Consider the following 25,386-nt stretch of genomic DNA (forward strand, 5'->3'; position numbering starts at 1 on the left):
TATATTTTCAGTGTACAAGAACCATATACATTTTTATTACACAGACTTACATATTTATTAACACTCCAACAAGGTTCAGGCGCATACACCTGATAAGTGAAATTTTTAGCAAGAAAGTCTAATAAATATAGAGGTATATACACAAACTGACGTGTAAGTATCTGCAGTCCACCTACACTAGCAGTCCATGTTTCACGTCTGCCATAAATCAACCGGGCACAAAACTTACAAATCTCCTACTGGCTAGGAGTCTCTTGACCTGATGGTCAGGCACAAAGCTTAGTGGTTACGTTGCTGAACTTGAAACTGGAACAATCTTAGCATAGTCCTGCTAGGCACAATTTCTTGAACTTGGTTACTGAAAAAAGCTCAGACGACAACAATAGACATTACTTTACAGTCCTTCAGAAAATATTCCTCCGAACTCTTTTTGTGCCTCTTGTGGTTCCTCTATACCTCTATACCTCTATACCCAACATCTGGAGCAGGCGAGGAGTTAACGTAACTCTCCCACACCACATTGGTGAGAGTAGAATGGGCAACAGTAGGATTCAAAGCGACCAGAGGTTTACTGGTCGGGATCAAGGTTGGTGCGTAAAGTTTTAGACTCATCTCCATATCAGGAGTGGACCAAAGCACTTTCGTCGGTACCCTGGAAGCAGGCAAACTCTCCACGTCGGAAGAGGGCCTTGGTACATAAGTCGGTACCCGTGCAGGAGGCAAACTCTCCGAGAGGGCCTAGGTACATACGTTGGTACCTCTGGAACAGACAAACTCTCATTGCTCTGAGAGGGTCTAGGTACGGTCTTTGGTGCCCGCAATTTGGGCCTACTTTCTTGGTCTTGAGCAGGTCTTGGCACTTGGCTGCATGAAGAAGATGACTGATGCTGTAGAGGCTCCTCCTCCTTGAGTACAGTGGTGGAGGCATCAGGAGCAGACCATTTCGGCCTCAGGTTGAAGGGATCCGATTCCCAATCTGTAGACGGAAAGTATTTGAAGGGAAGCTGTGTTGGGGCTGTTGGTCTGGTGACCGCAGCAGCCCACTCTCCGCGCAGGCTCTGGACGGGGGTGTACTCCACTATTTCACCCACCTCCAGAGAGTAGAACTTTTTGTGAAGATATGGCCTCTGTACTGCTCGCCGGTTTACAAGGATGGTTTGCCCTGTGTGGCAATCTAGGAGTGACCCATAACCTCTGACCTTGTCAAACTTGGCCACAGTTGCTCTTCGTTTTTCTAGAGGCTCCTCCCCTTCTCTGGGGTGATCCCACTTGCGGATGTAGAGTGCTTCCATTTCTTTAGTATTCTCCTGATTACGAATTCTTTCCTCAGGAGGCAAATGCACATGCTTTGGGGCGTACAGTTCTCTGTGTCGGGCCTTTAATTTGTCCATCAACTCAGCCAGCTCGGCTTCCTGAAGGGCCCTTTTTCTTTGTGCGGTTGGAATTGGTGGGAGTGGCTTCCCAGGTATAGGTTGTAGAATAGCGTGCATATACTCGATGAGTCCCGGCTCATCCCCAAAAATCCACTGGGGCAAATCTGGTGAGCAAGGTCGTGCACTTGGCAATCTGGATAGGGGTATTTCAGCTTCAGGACTGGAGGAGGAAGAAAAGGCCGCCTCTGGCGGTATACTCACTGCAGACTCCTCCGATGGGATTTCGGCCCATGAGCCCCAAGTTCTGTGGTGAGGGGACAATCTCACCGATGATGCACCTCCAGGTGTCCCTGCGCTCTCCGCTGGAGTTGTGTCCGGCCGGTCATCGTTGTCATCGGGCAGTGGGGGAAGATTGCAGGCCTCCTCTTCGTTCAGCGACAACCGCTGCAGACGGTCGTCAATTTCTTGGAATAGTTGGGCTGCGACTGCCACAACTTTCCGCTGTTCTGGCGCCATTTTGCTGTTCTCACCACGTGGAACGCTGCTCTCCTCCATGTCTGTACTCTCCGGCTCCTTGTGCAGACTGGAGGTCGCGGTGCATGTTGTCTTTTATATTGGGCTTCCCCAAAATGGCGGCCGGCAGGAACGACGTCATCGGTGCAGCCCCGACTTCCTGTCCTCCCAGAAACGACTCCTCTGTTTCCAAGTTCCCTTTCGGCTTCAATACAGCCACTTGATAGCCATGCCCAGGGGCGGGGCGCAGCGCAGGCCTTTTTCGCGCGCTTCTCTGGTAACAGGTTAACTCTTTCTGTGCTGACCAGACCAGAGGATCGTAGCATGTATTCATTTCGCACTTTACACATTCTTGCTGCGCATACATTTTCGCCTCCCCCTTACTTTTCGCGTGGCCCCCTTGTAACGTGCACCACATGCACCGCTCTCGTACACAATAATGCAGTTTACAGCACATGAATAAAGTCCGTTATATTGAGGGGAGTACAGTTTCACTAGTGGCAACAGCAGAAGGCACACACCCGAATCCTGTTCGTCAGACGCCAAAAAGGCTTTGTAGTAAACTTGGGGAATAAAGCCTTGTGGGGGTGTAGAGTAGTTGGGGTGTTGCTGTTCAGTATTATAAACTGCGCGGTTAAAACTCTGTATTGATGCTGGGCCTATCGCCACCCTTCCCAAGAGCGATAGGAGAGTGTGAAATGAATAGATTGTCCACAGCAGTGCTGAACTTAAAACTTACGGAATCTTTACTGAAGATTTTCTGTATTTGCAATAACGGTATCACTCCAGATAACAAAGTCTATTGAAACAGCACCGCAGTGATTGACAGATGCTTAGGACCGGAAAGTTTGCATAGATCCGCCGGATTTAGGGGTTTGATTAGGTCCGGAGATCTTGCGGAGGTAGCGGGGAATTGTATGAACTATCCGTCTCTAGCGCAGGCTTAGGCCTAGTAATTTGTCGTGTAAGGTGCGGAGGTCCTACCTCGTCTAGAATCAGCAACCCAAGGGCGATGATGCTGCTTGCTTAGCTGCGCAAGAACAAGAGAGCCATCAAGATGGCGCAGCTCCCTTATATGGGCAGGGGCTGGCCATTTTGGATTGGTCCAATCAGCTGTCACTCACCGTTACAATGGATTGTGGGTGATCACATGTCCAAAACCACCAAAGGTCCTTTAGCAAAAACCATAGAGTTCTGCAACCCGGTCACATGACCCGCAGGTCCTGCGACGCTAACAAGGTGAGAATATTATACAGCTTTACACTTATATTTACATTAATTATAGCTAACTGAGGGGTGACGAGGAGTTAACTACGGAAGAGGACCCCCACTGTTCGTAGGGACTCTGACTTTGGGGACCTCACCACAAGGTAACGTATGTAATTCGGTACCGGGACACCACACAGCCTCATTGCGGCTTGTGTACGCAATGCTCATGAGGGGACTGGATCGGTGGACTTGCGATTCTCCATGCATCCACTATTACACAGCATTGTTTAACCGGCCCATATACATGTCAGGAGGCAGTTAAGGGGTTAATGACTCATTTGACTTTGCTGGTGTTTTGATGAAGAATTGTAGTGTTATGTTACTGGCTGAAAAAGGTTACCAATGTGCACAGTAGCTACGTGCCCAATAGCTTATAATACCCCAGTGACTGATTTATGTTGGAATAAATATCATAAAATATGCTGACATGGCACTGCAGAGTCCAGACAAATCCCAGCCTCATCTATGCTCATTGTTTTGCACTTATATATATATATATATAAAGGTCAGAATTTGGGGATTTTCTTTTACATGATCTAAGATATTAAAGGCTTGTTGGCCACCGACAGGGACATTTACTAGGCTTAAAGGGATTGAATGAAATTGGAAAAAGTTATCATTTTTAATCCAGAAACAGTCCGTGGGCCATGTCTGGTAACATAAAAAATTGTTGGCTATACACCAGAAGTAAATATTACCACTGCAACGTTCAGCGCTCCGGCTGGACACACTGGCCGTGAGCGCTTTCCTCCTATCTCCTCCTCAGCCGGCGGGGCCGGGATCCGCATCGCGGGATGCGCCTGCATGCGAATCCCAGCCCGTCACTCACCTCCGCTCTCTGTTGTTCCTCCGGTCCTCTCGCAGCCCCTGTACGTGTGCCCCTGCCTCCTAGGGCGGGCGCGCACGCCGGAACTTTAAAGGGGTATTCCAGGCAAAAACTTTTTTTATATATTTCAACTGGATCCGGAGAGTTAAACAGATTTGTAAATTACTTCTATTAAAAAATCTTAATCCTTCCAATAGTTATTAGCTTCTGAAGTTTTCTGTCTAACTGTTCAATGATGATGTCACGTCCCGGGAGCTGTGCATGATGGGAAAATATCCCCATAGGAGCTGCACAGAAAGCAGTTAGACAGAAAACAGCAACTCAACTTCAGAAGCTAATAACTATTAGAAGGATTAAGATTTTTTAATAGAAGTAATTTACAAATCTGTTTAACTTTCCAGAGCCAGTTGATATATAAAAAAAGTTTTGGCCTGGAATACCCCTTTAAGATTTAACCTGTTGGGGACCACGGGCGTATGGATATGTCCTTGCGTCCTGGTACTTAAGGACCAAGGGCGTACCTGCACACCCGTGGGAATTTTGATCCCCGCCGCTAGCCGGACGGGGAACAGAACGGGATGCCTGCTGACATCATTCAGCAGGCATCCCATGCAAAAGCCTGGGGGGGCCTGAGACCCCCCCCCCCCCCCCAATTCAGATCGGCGATTCGTGGCTATTCTGGGCTGATCGGGTCTCTGATGACCCCATAGCTCGGAAAATAGGGATGATCGGAGCTGTCAGAGTGCCACCTCCTCCTATCCCCTGCGATTGGCCGATCTGGCCAATCGGCGAATCGCAGGGCAGGGGCTGGGGGTGAACGTTCATTTCCCCCGCTCTGCCCGCCCCTGAATGTCGGGGCAGAGCGGGGAAAGATGGCGGCGATGGTGCGATGGGGACCGGCGGCAGTTACCTCAGGGACCGGCAGCATGTTACCTCAGCAGCGCAGGGACACCGGGAGGTGGCAGGAGCTGACAGGAGGCGGGCGGCAGGCATGTTGCGGTGATCTTCACTGCTGTATCTAGGAGTCTCAAACTACAACTCCCAGCATGTCCAGACAGTTTTGCAGCATCTGGAGGGCCACAGTTTGGAGACCACTGTGCAGTGGTCTCCAAACTGTGTCCTTCCAGATGTTGCAAAACTACAACTTTCAGCATGCCCAGGCAGTCCAGGCATGCTGGGAGTTGTAGTTTTGCAACATCTGGAAGGGCACAGTTTGGAGACCACTAGACAGATGTGTCCAAACTATAGCGCTCAAGATGTCTATTCAAAGCCTGCCGAGACTGCCCAGGCATGCTGGGAGTTGTAGTTCAGCAACATCTTGCCCTTCAGATGGGTTGGGAAACACCGAGTTAGGAAACAGACAGTGGTGCGGAAACATTGCGGCAGCTGTTGCATAACTACAACTCCCAGCATGCACGTCAGTCAGTGCATGCTGGAAGTTGTAGTTTTGCTTCAGCGGGAAACTCACTGTAAACCTCCGCCCGTGTGAATGTACCCTAAAAACACTAAACTACACTACACTTACCCTAAATAAAGATTAAAGCACTACATATACACTACATCCTTACACTGTTGCCCCCCCCCCCCAACCCAGTTAAAATTAAAAACGTCTTGTACGTCAGTTCTTCCAAAACGGAGCCTCCAGCTGTTGCAAAATAACAACTCCCAGTATTGCCGAACGGCCACTGACTGTCCAGGCATGTTGGGAGTTTTGCAACAGCTGGAGGCACCTTGTTTGGGGAAAACTGGCGTACAGTATTTTTGGTGGAGGAGGCAAGTGGAACGCTTGCATCCGGGGACACCCCTATGAAAATCCCTAATTTAGGCCTCAAATGGTGCTCTCTCACTTCAGAGCCCTGTCATATTTCAAGACAACAGTTTAGGGCCAAATATGGGGTATCTCCGTACTCGGGAGAAATCACGCTACAAATTTTTGGTGGCTTTTTCTCCTTTTACCCCTTATGAAAAGGAAAAGTTGGGGTCTACACCAACATGTTAGTGTGAAATGTTTTAATTTTTTACACTAACATGCTGGTGTTGCCCCTTACTTTTCATTTTCATAAGAAATTAAAAGGAAAAAAAAATTATTGTAACACATTATCCCCCAAGTACGGAAATACCCCATATGTGGACGTAAAATGCTCTGCGGGCGCACAACAAGCCTCAGGAGTGAGAGCGCACTATGTACATTTGAGGCCTAAACTGGTGATTTGCACAGGGGTGGCTGCTGGTTACAGCAGTTCTGACATAAACGCAAAAAAATTCAATACCCACATGTGACCCCATTTTGAAAACTACACCCCTCACGGAACGTAATAAGGGGTATAGTGAGCATTAACACCACACAGGTGACTCTGTCAAACGCCAGTGGGGTGTAAATGCTCACTGCACCCCTTGTTACGTTCCTTGAGGGGTTTAGTTTCCCAAATAGTATGCCATTTGGGGCATTTTTCACTGTTCTGGCACCATGGGGGCTTCCTAAATGAGACATGCCCCCCAAAAACCATTTCCGCAAAATTCACTTTCCAAAAGCCCAATGTCGCTCCTTCCCTTCTGAGTGCACCTGCAGATCACTTAACATCCACATATGATATATTTCCTTAATTGAGAGAAATGGTGTTTCAAATTTTGGGGGACATTTTCACCGATTAGCCCTTGTGAAAATGAAAAATTTGGGGTAACATAAGCATTTTAGTGAAAAAAATAAAATGTTTCATTTTCACGTCCAACTTTATTGAAAATTTGTCAAACACCTGTGGGGTGTTAAGGCTCACTGTACCATTTGTTATGTTCCTTGAGGGGTGTAGTTTCCCAAATAGTATACCAGGTGGGGTGTTTTTCGCTGTTCTGGCACCATAGAGGCTTCCTAAATTTGACATGCCCCCCAAAAACCATTTCAGCAAAATTCGCTCTCCAAAATCCCATTGTCGCTCCTTCTCTTCTGAGCCCTCTAGTGCACCCACAAAGCACTTTACATCCACATATGAGGTATTTCCTTACTCGAGAGAAATTGGGTTACAATTTTTGGGGGGATTTTTCTCCTTTTACTCCTTTAAAAAAAAATATGGGTCTACAAGAACAGGTTAGTGTAAAAAAAATTTAGATTTTGGATTTTTGCCTCCACTTTGCTGCTATTCCTGTGAAACACCTAAAGGGTTAAACAAACTTTCTGAATATCATTTTGAATATGTTGAGGGGTGCATTTTTCATAATGGGGTCCATTATGGGGTATTTCTAACAAAAAGACACTCAAATTCACTTCAAAACTGAACTGGTCCCTGAAAAATTCAGATTTTGAAATTTACGTGAAAAATTGGAAAATTGCTGCTGAACTTTGAAGGCCTCTAATGTCTTCAAAAAGAAAAAACATGTCAACTTTATGATGCCAACATAAAGTAGACATATTGTATATGTGAATCAATATATAATTTATTTGGTGTGTCTATTTTCCTTACAAGCAGAGAGCTTCAAATTTATAAAAATGCAAACATTTTAAATTTTTCATGAAATTTTTGAATTTTTCACCAAGAAATGATGCAAGTATCTACGGAAATTTACCACTAACATAAAGTAGAATATGTCTTGAAAAAACAATCTCTGAATCAAATTCATAAGTACAAGCATCCCAGAGTTATTAATGCTTAAAGTGACAGTGGTCAGATGTGCAAAAAATGCTCCGGTCCTTAGGGTCAAAATTAGCTCAGTCCCCAAGGGATTAAAGGGCCAGTGCGCCCGTTATTATGATCCACACCTGAACCTATCCTATAAGTATCAGCACCTCCCACTAACCCTGGCAGGTTCTTTGTTTGCCTTAGTGGCTTAGTGAAAGCATTTGTAGTCTTGCCTTCCAGACCCCATTGTTCCGTCATCCGACCTTGCTCCTGGGCCGCCTGCCTATTGACCTCCTGCTATGTTTCTGACTTTGCACCTGTGCCGCCTGCCCTGACCTTCTGCTTTCCAGACTACGAGTTGCCGTATCCCTCCTGTGTTTCGAATCTCCTCACCTATGTGGTCGAGTCGAGACTCTGCTCCCTGGCAAGGCCCACATCATCTAACACACAGGTCCAGCAGATCCACTACTACCTTGAGTGCTACAGCCTACTGCCGTGAGTCTTACAACCACTATGCAGTAATGAAATATTACCTCAATATTACTACTGAACAAAACACCCCAAACACAGAAAGATATTACCAATGATACCACTACATAATACCTTAATAATGCCATCCCACCATTACCGCTATCACTACCATGATGCAGACCCTTGGTTAGAAGCAGGTATGATAGACAGATTTCCCAATTAGGTATTTTCCCCCATTAAATAGGTCCCCACAAGTTGGTGAGTCCCCCCTGTAGGTAGGTTCTCGCTGTAGGTAGTATCCTTCTAGTAGGTAGGGCCCCTTGTGGGTAGTATGCTTATGTAGGTAGTATATTCCCAATAGGTAGGTCTCCCTGTGGGTAGTATTCCCCCAGAATGTGGGCCATTTCTTTCGGTAAACTCCCCCTGCAGGTAGCACCCTCCTTAGGTAGATTCCCCCCTGCATGTAGTATCCCCTGTAGGAAATCACCACAAGGGTGATAGACAGAGCAAAAAAGCCAATGTCTCTTTGCTCTGTCAAGCCACCACATTTATTTGTAAACACATTATGAGGACATGCTTACGGTTAAATGCGTTGAGTGATGCCGGGCCTGCAGGGGAGAGGCCAGCTATGCACCCCTTTCACTGGTGTACAGGTCGCACACTCCATAGGCTGTGCCTGAACAGCAGTAACTGTCTACCGCTCTACAAAATATTCCTCGATCAGAAGTGTCTCTGACACTCTTCATGTCCACTTCTAACAAGGACAACCCATTAATGTCAATGGGCACCCAGTAAAGCTGCAAGGTCCCCCCATAGGTTACATTTGATCATTGTGGGTACAAGGCAATCATCTTCAGCTAAAGAAAAAAAAAAGGACTGCTTTAAGAGGACGACTTCCTTCATAACCACAGAACCAAATGGTATTGAAATAGAAACACAACACCGTCATTAAGTTACATTAATCCCACCCAGTAATACCAATCCTTTGGTAAAGGTGCCTGTACACCTTTAATAGCTGTTGGCTATATGATCTATTCCTGATTCCACTGAACATGTATGTGTTTTCTGAGACTTCTAGTTTTGGCTTATCTCTAGGAGAACAGAAGGATTGGATGTTGAAATCCACCATACCTGAACCTTCCCTTCCTCAACATCATCTATTGGGGGGGGGGCATTAGATAGTTGGTTGTCTTAACCTTCTCTAATGTGTATGGAGACCTTTAGACCCAAGTCATTATTTTTCGCCCCATGCCTGGGAAAAAAATGTAGATACCTGCCCCTAGAGCTTACATTTGCCATTACCTACCCCTGGGCCTAACATCTAGAACACACTCAATTCCTCTGCCTTACTCTACTTTGGTTTTATTCTAGGTAAACACGCAAAGTATGAAGACCAGAACGTGAAATGTTTGCCATTCAAATTTGACTAGTTTAAGGTACTAAACTGGATTCCAAAACTTAATTCCAAAACACATGAAGAAGTATCTTTTTGTAAAAAGACCATGTGTTAATAAGACAAAAAAATATCATAAAAGATCCCTTCATGACAGTAGGCGGACTAGCAATTGTACAAGATGATTGTACAGATATCAAGTGACTGGACCTCAGATGACACAAAATCTTATCTTGTAGGGAACGACCTCTATGAGAACACTATGGGTGCTGAAGAAAGTTTATTGATTCTGGAGGAAGAGGATTTAGTTTCAGAACATTCCAAATCTGAGTTAAAAAATTGTAAAGTTTTAATCATTAACCAACAAACAAATGTGGAACAAAATGGTAACTCGGAAGTACATGTCAAGCCTTCGGATAGGGTTAGGTGCCACACAAGTACCATTGATCATCTCTACTGCATATGGCATGGTTCTAAATATTGTTGCAGAGCCCCCGAGCCAAAGTTGGATGACCATCGGACTATAGGGGAAGACTCTTTTGATGATTGTCTCAACTATTTGGAATGCTCTGATGTCATGACGGATTATGAGAATGGAATTTGGCAGCATGTTCTTCTAGGCAGTGAGCCTGTCTTTTTACTGGAAAGTGACCAGGATGTTGAGACAAAAGTAAGCCAGGATTGCCTAAATGAGTGTGATAGACTGCCGAGTGGTGTGACTTATGCGAATGAAGGATCAAATAACAATTTATCTATGGATGCCTTCACTGGCTTCTGTGTCAGTCACTCAGAGCCACCAAGACTAGATGTAAAAGGAGACTTCCCCAGAGACAATCTAAAAGCTTTCCAACCAGAGATGGTGATTACAGGCGGACATCGAGAGGACAATACTTCTAGTTTGAAAAGGAAAGAAAGATGTAAACTTCCACTATCCGATATCCAGGACGAAAGAGCTGGAAATGATGAGGAAAACATGGAGAATAGTCTCAGAGGGGATGTTTCAGCATGTATTAAAAAGAGAACTAGCAACCCTTACATGGAACTATATCTTAATGTATTAGACGATTCAGTCAAAGGTCTCAACACCATGACCGAAGAGGAGTCAGCAGAGGATCCTGAAATAGATGACTTCTCCAAAGAAAACAGGGAATTGGACCAGATTTATACAGAAGGTCTAGGGACTTCAGAACCTATAGAAGACTGGGAAATTGAGCAACAATCTAAGAATGACATACCTAAGGTATGTTCTGTAGATGACAATCTTCAAGAACAAGACCTAACCGAGGAAAAGCCATCAAGTGACCCAGCAGAAAGTTCTCTCCTGGTTATAGAAGACATGGTTACAGAAGGTGGAGAGAACCATTCTCAGGTAATACTCTGGGAACGAGAAGATGCGGGTTGAATAATTTTAAATAGTAAAGCTAAATCTGTCCCTCAGTTGTATGGGCTGTTTTGTGAGAAAAATACCGAGTAGTCAGTTGTGATGAAGTCAGAACATCTACATCTGTATTTATTTATGTTAATGTGTCTGCTCTTCTACACTCTCGGGATTCCCATGATACCATTTAGACAGTAAAGTGAGTGGCAGCTACTGCTGTTCAGGGATTTGATAAAGGGCTGGGGGTAAACATTGAGTATTCCTAATTATAGAAAACAGCAGATAATAGCGGGATAGACTGGGGGCCCTACAGCTGCTGGATCAACAAATGTGATCTATGCCTGGACTCATTTTATGGGGCATATATATTTAACCATCTTGGTATGACATGAGTTTCTGACAACAAGTTTGGCTGTTCCTTACATGCTGCCAGCACGTAATCCACATAAAATGCACACACAGTCCACATAGAATTAATACACAGTCCACATACAGTTTGCATTTACTCTACATGTATAAATATATAATTCACATACAGTGTGCACGTAGTCTTGGTAAATAAATATAAAGTCCACATACAGTGTGCACGTAGTCTAGGTAAATAAATATAAAGTCCACATACAGTGTGCACGTAGTCCACATAAATATAAAGTCCACATACAGTGTGCACGTAGTCTAGGTAAATAAATATAAAGTCCACATACAGTGTGCACGTAGTCCACATAAATAAATATACAGTACAATCCACATACAGTGTGCACGTATTCTACATAAATAAATATAAAGTCCACATACAGTGTGCACGAATTCTACATAAATAAATATAAAGTTTACATACAGTGTGCACGTAGTCTATATAAATAAATATAAAGTCCACATAGAGTGTGCACGTAGTCTACATGAATAAATATAAAGTTTACATACAGTGTGCACGTAGTATATATAAATAAATATAAAGTTTACATACAGTGTGCACGTAGTATATATAAATAAATATAAAGTTTACATACAGTGGGCACGTAGTATATATAAATAAATATAAAGTTTACATACAGTGTGCACGTAGTCTATATAAATAAATATAAAGTCCACATACAATGCGCACAGAGTCTACATAAATAAATATAAAGTTCACATACAGTGCGCACAGAGTCTACATAAATAAATATACAGTACAATCCACATACAGTGCGAACAGAGTCTCCATAAATAAATATAAAGTTCACATACAGTGTGCACAGAGTCTCCATAAATAAATATAAAGTCCACATAAAGTGCGCAAAGAGTCTACACAAAAAAATATGTGGTAGCCTTGGGTTGTAGGGTATATGGGGTGTAGCTATGTGGTAACTAAAGGGTGCTTGTTTAACCCTTATCACTCGTGACGCCAGATTGAGGGCTCCTCTGTATATGCTTGTCCTGTCGCTGCCCGTCCCAAGAACGATAGGGAGGTATAATAAATGATTGTCCACAACCGGAGGTTCTCATAAAACTGTTGGAACCTTTACTGCAGCTTTTATGCAGGATTAAACAAGAACAGTCCATGTAACAAAGTCTATTTGAAGTTTGACAGTTGGTTGGGACCTCGTGAGTTCTGAGCTTAGAAAAGGAATAAGTGCTGTTCCTCCGGATTTAGGGGATTGGGTTTAGGTCCAGCAGTCACACTAGATTTAGCGGGGATTGATATTGTAACTCACGATTAGATTCAGGCAGAGGCTGGCAGGCTTCAGGCCTAAGCTTGTCTTTGTAAGTAACACAGAACTCCTCTCTCTCTGATTGTGAGAGCGAGGATTGGCTGGCAGCTCCCTTATATGGGCAGGGGCTGGCCTTAAGCTCAATGGTCCATACCATCTGTCATTCACTTTACAAAGGATTATGGTTTAACCATGTGACCACACATGAGACCTCCAAAGGTCCTTTAACACACCTTACTAGAATTAACATGAGTGATGTGACCTAAGGTCCTGCGACACTATATAACTAATTAAATATACAATTATTTATACATATAAACATCATAGAATTGCATATGAAAGAGGCGACTAGGGGCTATCCCACCAGAAGGATGCTACTGGAACGAAGTAACTCTGACTTTGGGGACCACCATACAAGGTACGGTATACATTACGGTACCGGGACACCACAAATATAAAGGTCACATACAGTGTGCACATAGTCCAAATAAATAAATATGCAATCCACATACAGTATGCATAGTGTCAACATAAATAAACAAGCCCTATACAGTGTGTACACAGTCCACATACAATGGTATACGCAATCCACATATAATGCCTACTCAGTCCATATAGAGTATAGTGCACATGTAGTATAAATACAGTCAACATGCAATAAATACACAGTTCACAAGCAATCCGCATGCAGTCACAGAGTTTGCACAGTTAACATACAATGCACGCACATACATACAGTGCGTACACACACCACATACAATGCACACACAGTCCATGTATAGGCATTACCCAGTCTACATATAGTACATACAGTCCACATACAGTTCATACATAGTCCATGTACAATGCACACACAGCTCATATATCCAACCTAAATGTTGATGACCCCCCATAATGTCCAGATTATATGACTTCCTATATTCTAAATATAATTACACAACCTTCTTTAAATAATGCTCGTTCAGATTTTAGCGGTGGTCATCTGTGCGCACTGCTGCTCCATTTATTGTCTATCTTCGGAAGCTCCCATAGACAATCAATCGAAAGTAACAAACTTTTCATTCCGAGACTTTGGGGGTATGGGACCCAGCTCTTGTGATTGGTGGAGATCCTAGTAGTCAGACTAGTAGTTTTTTTTTTAAATGAACTGGTGCCAGAAAGTTAAACAGATTTATATATTACTTCAATTAAAAACTCTTAATCCTTTTAGTACTTTTTAGCAGCTGTATGCTACAGAGGAAATTCTTTACTTTTTGAATTTCTTTTTTGTGTTGTCCACAGTGGTCTCTGCTGACACCTCTGTCCGTGTCAGGAACTGTCCAGAGCAGCATAGGTTTGCAATGGGATTTTCTCCTGCTCTGGACAGTTCCTGATACGGGCATGAGGTGTCAGCAGAGAGCACAACACAAAAAAAATAAAGATTTTCCTCTGTAGCAAACAGCTGCTAAAAAGTACTGAAAGGATTAAGATTTTTTAATAGAAGTAATTTACAAATCTGTTTAACTTTCTGGCACCAGTTAATTAAAAAAATAAAACTTTTCCACCGGAGTACCCCTTTAAGCTCTCTTTGTAAAATGTAGTAAAAAATAAGGTCCCAGCACTCACGAATCTATAAGCAAATAGGGGTTTTCATTTCATATCCTTAAAGAATAGGACGTGTTTCGGCATCAAGCCTTCCTCTGCGAGCGATCAGATAGACAGCAGAGGAAGGCTTGATGCCGAAACGCATCCTGTTCTTTAAAGGGGTATTTTTAAAGGGGTATTCCATCAACTGGCTCCAGAAAGTTAAACCGATTTATAAATTACTTCTATTAAAAAATCATAATCCTTCCAATAGTTATCAGCTTCTGAAGTTGAGTTGTTCTTTTCTGTCTGGCAAAAGTGCTCTCTGCTGACATCTCTGCTTGTCTCGGGAACTGCACAGAGTAGAAGAGGTTTGCTATCGGCATTTGCTTCTACTCTGAACAGGTGCCGAGACAGGTGTCATCAGAGAGCACTTCGACAGAAAAGAACAACTCAACTTTAGCAGCTGATAAGTACTGAAATGATTAAGATTTTTTTAATAGAAGTAATTTACAAATCTGATTTAATTTTCTGGATTCAGTTGATATATAAAAAAAGTTTTTTCCTGGATAACCCCTTTAAGGATATGCTATAGAAAACACTATTTGCTTGAAGATTGGTGAGTGCTGGGACCTTCTTTTTTACTATGTTTTGATCCACGTGCACTGTTGCACTGCAACTCATCCATATGCAGAAGTGCCGACCACCACTGATTCCTCTTTGTAAAATGTAGCTGGATATGCAACACATTTTTTTTACATTTTTTTTTATTGTTTGCCTAATTTGTCTGTGCCTCCTTATATAGGGAGACAAAGGAAACCTCCATGGTGTTACTATTGTCTAGTTATATAAGACAGGACAGAGCTGATTTGTTTTATTTAATGGTACATTTAGGTTGTGTGGCGACTCATGGGGGTGTTGCTGGGACTATTAATGCTTCTACTATGTCAGCATTGCTGCAGGTGGTGTGACAGTCCCCAGTGTAACCCCAGCCCTAGGTGTTAGCAGTTTTGTCAATGGAGGGCTGCACGTGTTGGTATAGTGGTAAAATCCCTCGGGGAGCGTCCCTGTATACTGTGTGCTGGTGATGGTGGTCGGGATGTCCTTGGTGTTACGGCGCAGGCAGTTAACCAGGCAAAGGAAGATGAGGAGAAGGTACAATGCAATTTTACTTGTAAAACTTCAGATGTAAACAGCTGAGGTACTTTTTAGACTTTGCACAGGATCCCATATGAATGCTGTTGAATTAATAGGGATGCGATTCAGCTGGCGCATCCAGATGGTTATCCCCAGAATCTGTAATGCTAACCAGACCAGGACCTCGAAGCAAGTGGCCCCCAGTTTTCTTTGTGTGCTATCAAGCCCTTCGACTGTGTCTTTGTCCTGAAAGCTCTCTTGTGACTTGAAGTGGACAGTGGATACCCTGTCAGCATGGAAGAGGCTAGGTTCTCTAGTTCTCTTTGCTTTCCCCACTCTGTCTCAGCTATGGACAGGTGAGCCCATCGAAATCCCACAGTAAAAGTCACCCCCTTTGTACCCCTGTATAGTAAAAAATACCCTTTCCTTTCCCCCACAAAGAAATAATGATCCTTTATGGCCCAAAGTAATAGTATTCAACTAAGTATACCTAAGTATGAATACTGTTGAATATGTAAGGTGTCTGTGGACCTAAAAACACCAATCTAGAAATTAGCTGCATGGCCAATGCTCGTGATCCTATTGCCTAGAATAGAGTTTTTTTGTGATATAGAAAAGTTCTGCACACACCACTTCTCTCTACCTCAAAAAAATTGTATACAACCTAGGCAAAAATCACATAAGCATTGTGCTCCGTCCTGTTCGGGATGCCTTCCGGTATTAATTTTTTTTGAGCAAAAGGGACCCTGAACAGGTCAGGGCTTCATTGACTTTCAGTGGGGTCTGTTGGGTTTCTGTCAGGTGTCCGTTGTTCCACAGGATTTGAGCAGAGAAAAAAATGACTTTTTTTTTTATTTGACGGCCGTCATTTTGATGGGGCGCTACGGGCAACAGCGGGATCGACGGACCCCATTATAGTCAATGGGTTCTGTTGGGCGCCACTGTTTTTCAGCGGGCATAGTGGGAGAATAAGACGGAGCAAGCAGTATTTTTTCTCCTGCTATTCTCCCCGGCAGCTCCGACGTAATGTGACAACGGTAGTGTGAAAGGCACCCTGAACATATACGTTTTTTTTTTAAAGCTGATTTTACCATTTATAAAGTGCATGCGCTACCCGTTTTGTTCATTCGGCAGCTTGATCCAATGAAAGAATTTCAAAACCGCCTGCTGCTGTATCCCTGCCAGATATGTGCCATACCCCATTAAATCCACCGAGCCGAACAGAGTCGGCTCATGAATTCGGTCGGAGCCATTTCCAAATGTACCCAGCTTTTGACACGGACAGAAAACGGGGGTCTGCTGCAGTTTTCAGTCCAAGTTAAAAGCTGGGTACAGTCAGTAAATTACCTGACCAAAGTCACTTGAAGACTACGTTTGGCTCAGTGGATTGAATGGGGTATGGCACATATCTGGCAGGGATACAGCAGCAGGCGGTTTTGAAATACTCCTTACGGATGCACAAAACACTTTTATATGTACCCTTACAAAGTTTTACGTGTTAGCGAAAAATACTATGTTTAAAACGTATGCAAGATTGAGCCAAATTGGTCTTGTTTTGGTACCTATGTTTGTGATATAGCACATACGTGTGTGTGTGTGGTACAGATGGGAACCTACCCTAACATGTTCAACACAGAACTCACACACAGTGCCTTATAACCATGGAGTCCTCAATGCCAACCACAGATGCCCATTACTAAGAAAAAACCCAATAAAACATCACACAACTTCCTCTCAGTACTGCTTAAAGACATTTTTGTCTTGTAGGAGCTATGTATCACTTTGTGACGCCATGGCACCATTATCCTATACACGGTCCGAGCTTGGAGACAGCTTCTCCTGGGCCAGACACGGGGAGTAAATGAGCACACTGACATCAGGTTACGGATAACTGTCTTTACTGAACTGGGTGCAGATGGTATTACACGGACAGTTGGTTTTGGATGAGAGGATGCAGCTTAACCCCTTGGGAGCCTGGTTGCCTTGCTGGGACTTGTGGTGCTTTCACCAAACAGATAAATACTGACTTGTAAGATGGGTAGATGAATCCTGGTAGGTAAGGTTCTGTCAAGGTATGATAGCCTTCTCCGACAAGGCATGAACTTCCACCGTACTGGTGATCCTTGCAGAACGACCGGATAAAGTAGATTTCAGCTAGACCTTCCCTCAACACACAACACACCTTACACCTTTACCTCACTGTGGCTCAGGAACAAATGGAGATCCACCCCTCCCCTTACTACACTATAATGGCATTTTGGGGTTCCCACTGGCAGGCAGGGTCAGCTCCTCTCTTAAGGGTACAGTAACACATGAATAACATATATACAGATAACAACAATAGAATTATTTAGAAAAATATATTACTTCTCAACAAAGTGCCAACATAATTGACAGAACAATAAGTCCTTTGGCAGACCCAACACCTTGTGCTGAAGCAGTCCGAAGCCACAGGACAGCCATTGGTGCTGGGACACCACACATACATGTGCAGTGCAGTTTTTGAAATGCACTTTTTGGCATATATAGAAATGGCTTCCCCTGTAAAGACCCCCTGAGCCCCCACAATCAATATCTATGGGGGAGAGCCACAATATCAAAATGTCTAAACCAAAAATCCTGACAGGTCTCCTTGACATGTTTCCACCATCTCTTGTATCTAAAGTAAGGAAACGACTATCCTCTTGGAAGGTCACGGATAGTTTTTTTCCTCTCACAACTGTGGACGATGTCAAGACGATGTTTTGATGGGAAGGGAAACACCATTAATAAACGTGTCTGATTTACGCAGTGAAGTGTCATGTGATATCCAGCGGGTGCAGGCGTCAGATGTGTCCCGAGGACTGAGCTCATGAATCATCTTCTTAAAGACAAGTCAGGACTTCTTGATATCTTTAAAAGGCTACAATTCTACGAATGCACAAAACTTTTGTTTGGCTTTTTTCTGGCCATCACGGAGGCGGCGGTTTTTGTCGTATTTTTCTCATTACAAGTCATGTGCTTGCTTCATCATTTCTGTTCTTTTCCCTTATAGAAGTTTATGTAAGGAAAATCATTTAAAAATATATATATATTTTGAAAAACTGCCACTTGTTGTGGGAGAAAATGGCAAGTTGTTGTTTTATATTTCCCTACTGACGCCCAGTTTTTTTTTTTACAGCCTAACTAAGGGTACATTCACATGGGCGGATTACTTGTGGATCTGCTGTGGGAAATCCGCATCAGATTTTGCTACCATTGACTTCAATGGGTCAGCAGAAAATCCACAATGGAGTCAGATTTGCAGATTTACCTTCTAACCTATGGAAGTCAATAGTAGCAAAATCCAATGCAGATTTTCCACAGTATATAGGCAGCGGAAAGTCTGCAGGTAATCCGCCCGGGCGAAACATGCAGCTGAAAATTTCCCACTGCATGTTATCAATATGTAAACATACCCTTAAACAAATGATCCTTCTAGAAGTATACCAAGTGGTCAAAGGGCCACAAGTTTGGATAGGGCAAGGACTAAGTCATGCAGGAACGCATAGTAATGGAGTTCCTGCACTTTTTCCACAGCAGGAACAAAGGGGGAGAATTATCAAATCCTGTGCAAAGGAAAAGTTGCCCAGTTGCCCATAGCAACCAATCAGATTGCTTCTTTTATTTTGCAGAGGCCTTGTTAAAAATGAAAGAAGCAATCTGATTGGTTGCTAGGGGCAACTGGGCAACAGGTTCCCCCACTGTTCCCATTAGCAGGAGTCCTGCAGGACCAGCCTTTTTTTTCCCCAGGACTTGACCGCTTGACAGGACTAACCCCTTCTGGGGTCTAAGACACAGACAGGTACTAACATAAATGGTAGACATACAGACACATACTAATACACACAAGTATAATTAGCATTTGGCCCTTCCCCTTTTGTGGCTTTGTGGATAGGGGATAAGATGTCTGATCACGGGGGTCCTGCTGCTGGGGACCCCCGCGATTTCCGTGTTGGTGTCACGCCACGCCCCCTCCATTCATGTCTATGGGAGGGGCAAGACGGCTAGTACATAGCCAGTCGCCTGTCATACAGCACGGAGCGGAGTTCGCTCCGTGCACCAGCTGACTGGGGTGCAGAGGTTGCTGGGTTCCCCAGCAGCAGGACCCCCGCGATAAGACATCTTATCCCATTTCCTTTGGATAGGGGATAACATATTTTCTGGCAGAGAACCCCTTTAAGGATACTCGGCTGGCTAATGGTCAGTTTGTGGTGGATGTCAGGAGTGGGGTGATGTTGGGTGTAGTAGTCCTATAGACAAAGTTCACTTCCACAACTCCAATTGAAGCCGTCATGGGTGTCCAAGCGCCAGAAAATAAATCTTTAAATGCAGGAATTTTGAATAATCGCTTCACTTTTAAAGTGTTTCACTATACAGAGGTGACAGTCCAGGCACAGGAGACAAGGTTAAACTGGCGCAATGGAACTTAGTGAGAAGTCACAGTCGCAGTTTATTGGAGATTCTTGGAATTGTAGTACTTCAGACCTTGCTTGACTTTACACTGGCTGGTGACACTTGACTATCTTGACTTGTGCTGACTGACTTAGACACTTGACTTTAGGTGCTAGTTTCCCCTTTTGTGTTGCTATAGGTTAGAGGCTTCCGGAACTCTGGATAACTTTGAATATGCGGAACCTCTGTGAGACCTAGTTTGGCCCTTTCGCTTCACTTGGGGGTTACTAGACTGCAGAGGGCTTCACTGGATAACAGCTTCAAATTGAGTACTTTACTGACGGGGTTTCTTTAGTCGGGCATACCATCAGGGTCTGCACAGGGACAGTTGGTGGAAACCAGAAAGTCCCTCTCATCTATGTTTCATTGGACAAAGCGTGGATGCCGCTTACGGAGCCAGAGGGGCCCCAGATGTGAGTCTGGGGTGACACGGCGGTGCAAGGAATTCTTATCACTTTGCAAAGCCAGGGTACCGTTAGCCTATACACGTTCCAAGGTGGAGACAGGTTCTCCTGGGACAGACATGGGAAGCAAAGAAACACACCAACACCTGGTTATGGATAACTGCCTTTTATTGAGCAGGTGCAGATGGTATTACAAACAGTACGGAGCAGAGTAGAAGGGATACAGTGTAACTCTTGGGAGCCCTGATGCCTTGTTGGTGTGGTGTCCCAGTACCGCATTTCATATGGTACTTATTTCTTAGTGGGTCCCCATAGCCAGAGTCCCTAGGATGCAGGGATCCCTGTAATCTAGTCTACTCCTAGTCGCCTCTATTCTAATGTATAATCAGTAATTTATGCATAGGTTAATGTAAATAGTATAGTATAAATGTAGATAAGTGGTTAATTACTTGTTTCCATGGTGTCACAGGGCCTTCAGGTCATGTGATGCGTTCCAAGCCTTGCTCTGGATGCGTTCCAGGCCTCACTTTGGTATCTCTAGCCTCGTTTTGGTTTTATAATGTATATAGAGCCTGTGACGTAAGCAATCCCATCACACCATGTAAGGTGAATGGCAAACGTTCGGACCAATCAGATTCGCCACGCCCCCTGCCCATATAAGGGAGCGGCGGCCATTTTTCTCTCTCTTACCTCGTGAGATGTCAAGCAAGTAAGACCTGTACAGCAGTAATCGCAGTGAGTTAGGCCCGAGCCTTGCGGCAACGGCTGAACAATTATAATTATTGAGTGTATCACCTCCCAAACACTCTGCAGCATCTCCGGACCTAATACCTCCCCTAAATCCAGATGAATCTGCAAATCTCTTCCTAAATTAAGAGACTTATTGTCTAGCTCAAGGTCCGCAACTACTGCCAGTCGCTAAGTAACCAAAGGACTGTTTGTATGAGACTGTGACTGTGCCGTGAATATTGCAAGCACTTCAGTAAACGTTATTCAAGTTCAAATCTCCTTGTGGACCTTCCGTTATTTTATGCACCTATCATTACTGGGAAGGGCGGAGATAGGCCGGAACACTAATTCAGCATACCAGCCCTCAGCCTGTCGTCACAAACTCTTCTAGGGTTAACATTAAACCCTTATATACCCATACCATACCACCACTACCATACACCCCCCAAGGGCTACCAAATTGGGACTTATGGTGCTTTTAACCCACTTGGAATACATAGATTATAGACTTGAGACTGTAAGATTTCCCACTCTGACTAGGGTTCTGACAAGGTCCAATTACTATCACTGCCGGGAATTGACTCGCCGCTGTACGGGGGAACACTTGCAGAATGGCGGGGCTGACTTGATTCAGAGATATTCTCAGGCTTCCCTCAGTATTCACCACACACGACTTCCTCCTCCTTCCCACACTGTTCTCAGCACATAGCTCTAAGCTGAACTTGAGCAACTCCTCCCCACTACACTATATACTGGAGAATATAGGGGTTCCCATTGGGCAGACATGGTCACCTGATTAACACTGCATCTCTATCTTAACCCATTAAGGATGCAGCCCATTTGGGCCTTAAGGATGCAGACAATTAAATTTTTACGTTTTCGTTTTTTCCTCCTCGCCTTCAAAAAATCATAACTCTTTTATAATTTCATCCACAGACTAGTATGAGGGCTTATTTTTTGTGCGACCAGCTGTCCGTTGTAATGCCCTCACTCTCTTTACCATAAAATGTATGGCTCAACAAAAAATACTATTTGTGTGGTGAAATTAAAAAGAAAACCACAATTTTGCTAATCTGGAAGGTTTTGTTTTGACACCGTACAATTTATGGTAAAAATGACATGTTTTCTTTATTCTTTGGGTCAATACGATTAAAATGATATCCATGATAACATACTTTTCTATTACTGTTGCGCTTAAAAAAGAATCGCAAACTTTTTAACAAAATTAGTACGTTTAAAATCCCCCTATTTTGAATACCTATAAATTTTTCATTTTTCCGTAAAGGCGGCAGTATGAGGGCTCATTTTTGCGCCGTGATCTGTACTTTTTATTGCTACCATATTTGCTTATATAGAACTTTTAATCCATTTTTTATACATTTTTTGGGGCATTAAATGTTATAAAAAAGCATCTTATTTTTACGTTCACGACGTTCAACGTACGGTATCATTAACATTTTATTTTAATAGTTCACATATTTATGCACGCGGCGATACCAAATATGTATGTAAAATATTTTTTAACACTTTTTGGGGGTGAAATAGGGAAAATGGGACAATTTACGTTTTTATTGGGGGAGGGGGGTTTTCAAATTTTTTTCACTTTATTTTTTTTACTTTTATTTTGACACTTTAATAGTCCCCATAGGGGACTATTTATAGCAATCACTCTATTGCTAATACTGTTCAGTGCTATGTATAGGACACAGCACTGATTAGCATTATCGGTCATCTTCTGCTCTGGTCTGCGGGAAGGCAAATCAGAGCAGAAAACGCCGGGAAGGCAGCGGAGCCAGATGAGGGGACCTCCGTCTGCCGTGCTGGATGATCGGATCGCTGCGGCAGCGCTGCGGGCGATCCGATCATCCATTTTAGTGACCGCGATGCTGCAGATGCCGTGATCTGTATTGGTCACGGCATCTGAGAGGGTTAATGGCGGACATCCGCGGGATCACGGATGTCTGCCATTACGGGCGAGTCCCTGGCTGCGATCAGCAGCCAGGACCTGCCACACATGATCCGGGCATCGCTCTGTTGCTCGCGGTTATGCTTAGGACGTAAATGTATGTCCTGGTGCGTTAAGTACCACCTCACCAGGACGTATATTTACGTCCTGCGTTGTTAAGGGGTTAAGTACAAAAATAACATGAAATACAGTAAACGCAGTGAATATAATAAAGTACTTGAACGTAATACACAGTATAACAGTAGGTCCAACACAAGAGCAGCAGGCATGCCTGAGGAGATCCGCAGCCCACAGGACAGCCTTTGGTGCTGGGACACTACAAGTCCATCACATGGATGAATGTGACCCTGAAGATTGCCCACACCCTTATCTAGAGGGCTCTTGTCCTAAAGCGCAGCTTTGACAATGTTCTCACCCTGGTAACAAGATCCATGAGGAAGCACTTTAACAGGCTCTGGACAGGTGACAGGTGGACAAGGCTTGCGGACTACTCCCACCAGGGATGAAAGCAGGAGACACTGTGGGAGATGTTTCCTCACTGCTGGCCCAGGACATACTGCTTACAAATTACCTTGACCCCTCCCTGTCCCAGGGGACTAGGATGGAGGCCAGGCTGAGGACTGTTGCTGTGGCTACTCACTAGTTATTTACAGAGGAAAACAATTAACTCTTACAGAGCAGTTCAGGGCACAGTAGTGATAAATTCTGGAAAACACAAATAAAGACATTTACTTGAAAACACATTAAAATTCAGATTAGGATCAAAGACAGGCACCTTAGGGGGTAAAAACCACCCAAACAGAGCTCAGGCAATAAAGGTGTTTTGCTTTCAGACACCACACATTGCTTCCCCTCAGCTCTTCATCACGCTCCTCCCACCCTGCCTACTCCATTCCCACAGCACTCCTGCCAGTTCCCTGTCCAGAGTAGCTACAGATTATTTTAGGCTATGTTAACAAACTGAGGATCTGCTGCAAATTTACTGCCACTGATCTGCAGCAAATCTGCAACTGAATTTGTTTGTTTAAGTGCAGAAACTTTAAGGGCTGGTCAGAGGTGGTGACATCACTAAGGAGGCATGGCCATAGCTCAGAGACAAAATTCCTCCACACCTCCTTAGACAGTAGAGGATGATGCATTGTCAGGGAGCGGGACAGAAAACTCCACACCAACAATGAGAGGACTATACAACTTCCTGTCAGGGGTTGTTACGCCGAGCGCTCCGGGTCCCCGCTCCTCCCCGGAGCGCTCGCAACATCCTCGCTACGGCAGCGCCCCGGTCAGATCCACTGACCGGGTGCGCTGCGATACCGCCTCCAGCCGGGATGCGATTCGCGATGCGGGTGGCGCCCGCTCGCGATGCGCACCCCGGCTTCCGTACCTGACTCGCTCTCCCTCGGTCCTGTCCCGGCGCGCGCGGCCCCGCTCCCTAGGGCGCGCGCGCGCCGGGTCTCTGCGATTTAAAGGGCCACTGCGCCACTGATTGGCGCAGTGGTTCCAATTAGTGTCTTCACCTGTGCACTCCCTATGTATACCTCACTTCCCCTGCACTCCCTCGCCGGATCTTGTTGCCCTTGTGCCTAGTGAAAGCGTTCCCTTGTGTATTCCTAGCCTGTGTTCCAGACCTCCTGCCGTTGCCCCTGACTACGATCCTTGCTGCCTGCCCCGACCTTCTGCTACGTCCGACCTTGCTTTTGTCTACTCCCTTGTACCGCGCCTATCTTCAGCAGTCAGAGAGGTTGAGCCGTTGCTAGTGGATACGACCTGGTTACTACCGCCGCAGTAAGACCATCCTGCTTTGCGGCGGGCTCTGGTGAACACCAGTAGTATCTTAGAACCGGTCCACTAGCACGGTCCACGCCAATCCCTCTCTGGCACAGAGGATCCACCTCTTGCCAGCCGGCATCGTGACAGTAGATCCGGCCATGGATCCCGCTGAAGTCCCTTTGCCGGTTGTCGCCGACCTCACCACGGTGGTCGCCCAGCAGTCACAACAGATAGCGCAACAAGGCCATCAGCTGTCTCAACTGACCGAGATGCTACAGCAGCTACTACCACAGCTTCAGCAATCATCTCCTCCGCCAGCTCCTGCACCTCCTCCGCAGCGAGTGGCCGCTTCCAGCCTACGACTATCCTTGCCGGATAAATTTGATGGGGACTCTAAGTTTTGCCGTGGCTTTCTTTCACAATGTTCCCTGCACTTGGAGATGATGTCGGACCAGTTTCCTACTGAAAGGTCTAAGGTGGCTTTCGTAGTCAGCCTTCTGTCTGGAAAAGCTCTGTCATGGGCCACACCGCTCTGGGACCGCAATGACCCCGTCACTGCCTCCGTACACTCCTTCTTCTCGGAAATTCGAAGTGTCTTTGAGGAACCTGCCCGAGCCTCTTCTGCTGAGACTGCCCTGCTGAACCTGGTCCAGGGTAATTCTTCCGTTGGCGAGTACGCCATACAATTCCGTACTCTTGCTTCCGAATTATCCTGGAATGATGAGGCCCTCTGCGCGACCTTTAAAAAAGGCCTATCCAGCAACATTAAAGATGTTCTGGCCGCACGAGAAATTCCTGCTAACCTACATGAACTCATTC

At 44.7% G+C, this 25,386-nt stretch overlaps 1 protein-coding gene across 7 annotated transcripts in view; it reads left to right on the forward strand.

The window, feature by feature from the left end:
- Nucleotides 1–25,386, forward strand: part of ALPK2 (alpha kinase 2) — a 281,066-nt gene that overhangs the window by 152,841 nt on the left and 102,839 nt on the right. For 6 of the 7 annotated variants that reach the window (XR_008848519.1, XM_056544329.1, XM_056544340.1 and 3 more), the window contains one exon: nt 9,435–10,825. Coding sequence is in view for 6 of the 7 variants with exons in the window: in XM_056544329.1 (XP_056400304.1) it covers nt 9,638–10,825 (1,188 nt within the window). In the remaining variant the exon portion in view is untranslated. Of the gene's footprint in view, nt 1–7,835; nt 8,088–9,434; nt 10,826–25,386 lie in introns of those variants that run through there. The other variant, XM_056544356.1, reaches the window with a different exon arrangement.

Source organism: Hyla sarda, chromosome 1 (assembly GCF_029499605.1).
Source record: "Hyla sarda isolate aHylSar1 chromosome 1, aHylSar1.hap1, whole genome shotgun sequence".
Taxonomy (NCBI): domain Eukaryota; kingdom Metazoa; phylum Chordata; class Amphibia; order Anura; family Hylidae; genus Hyla; species Hyla sarda.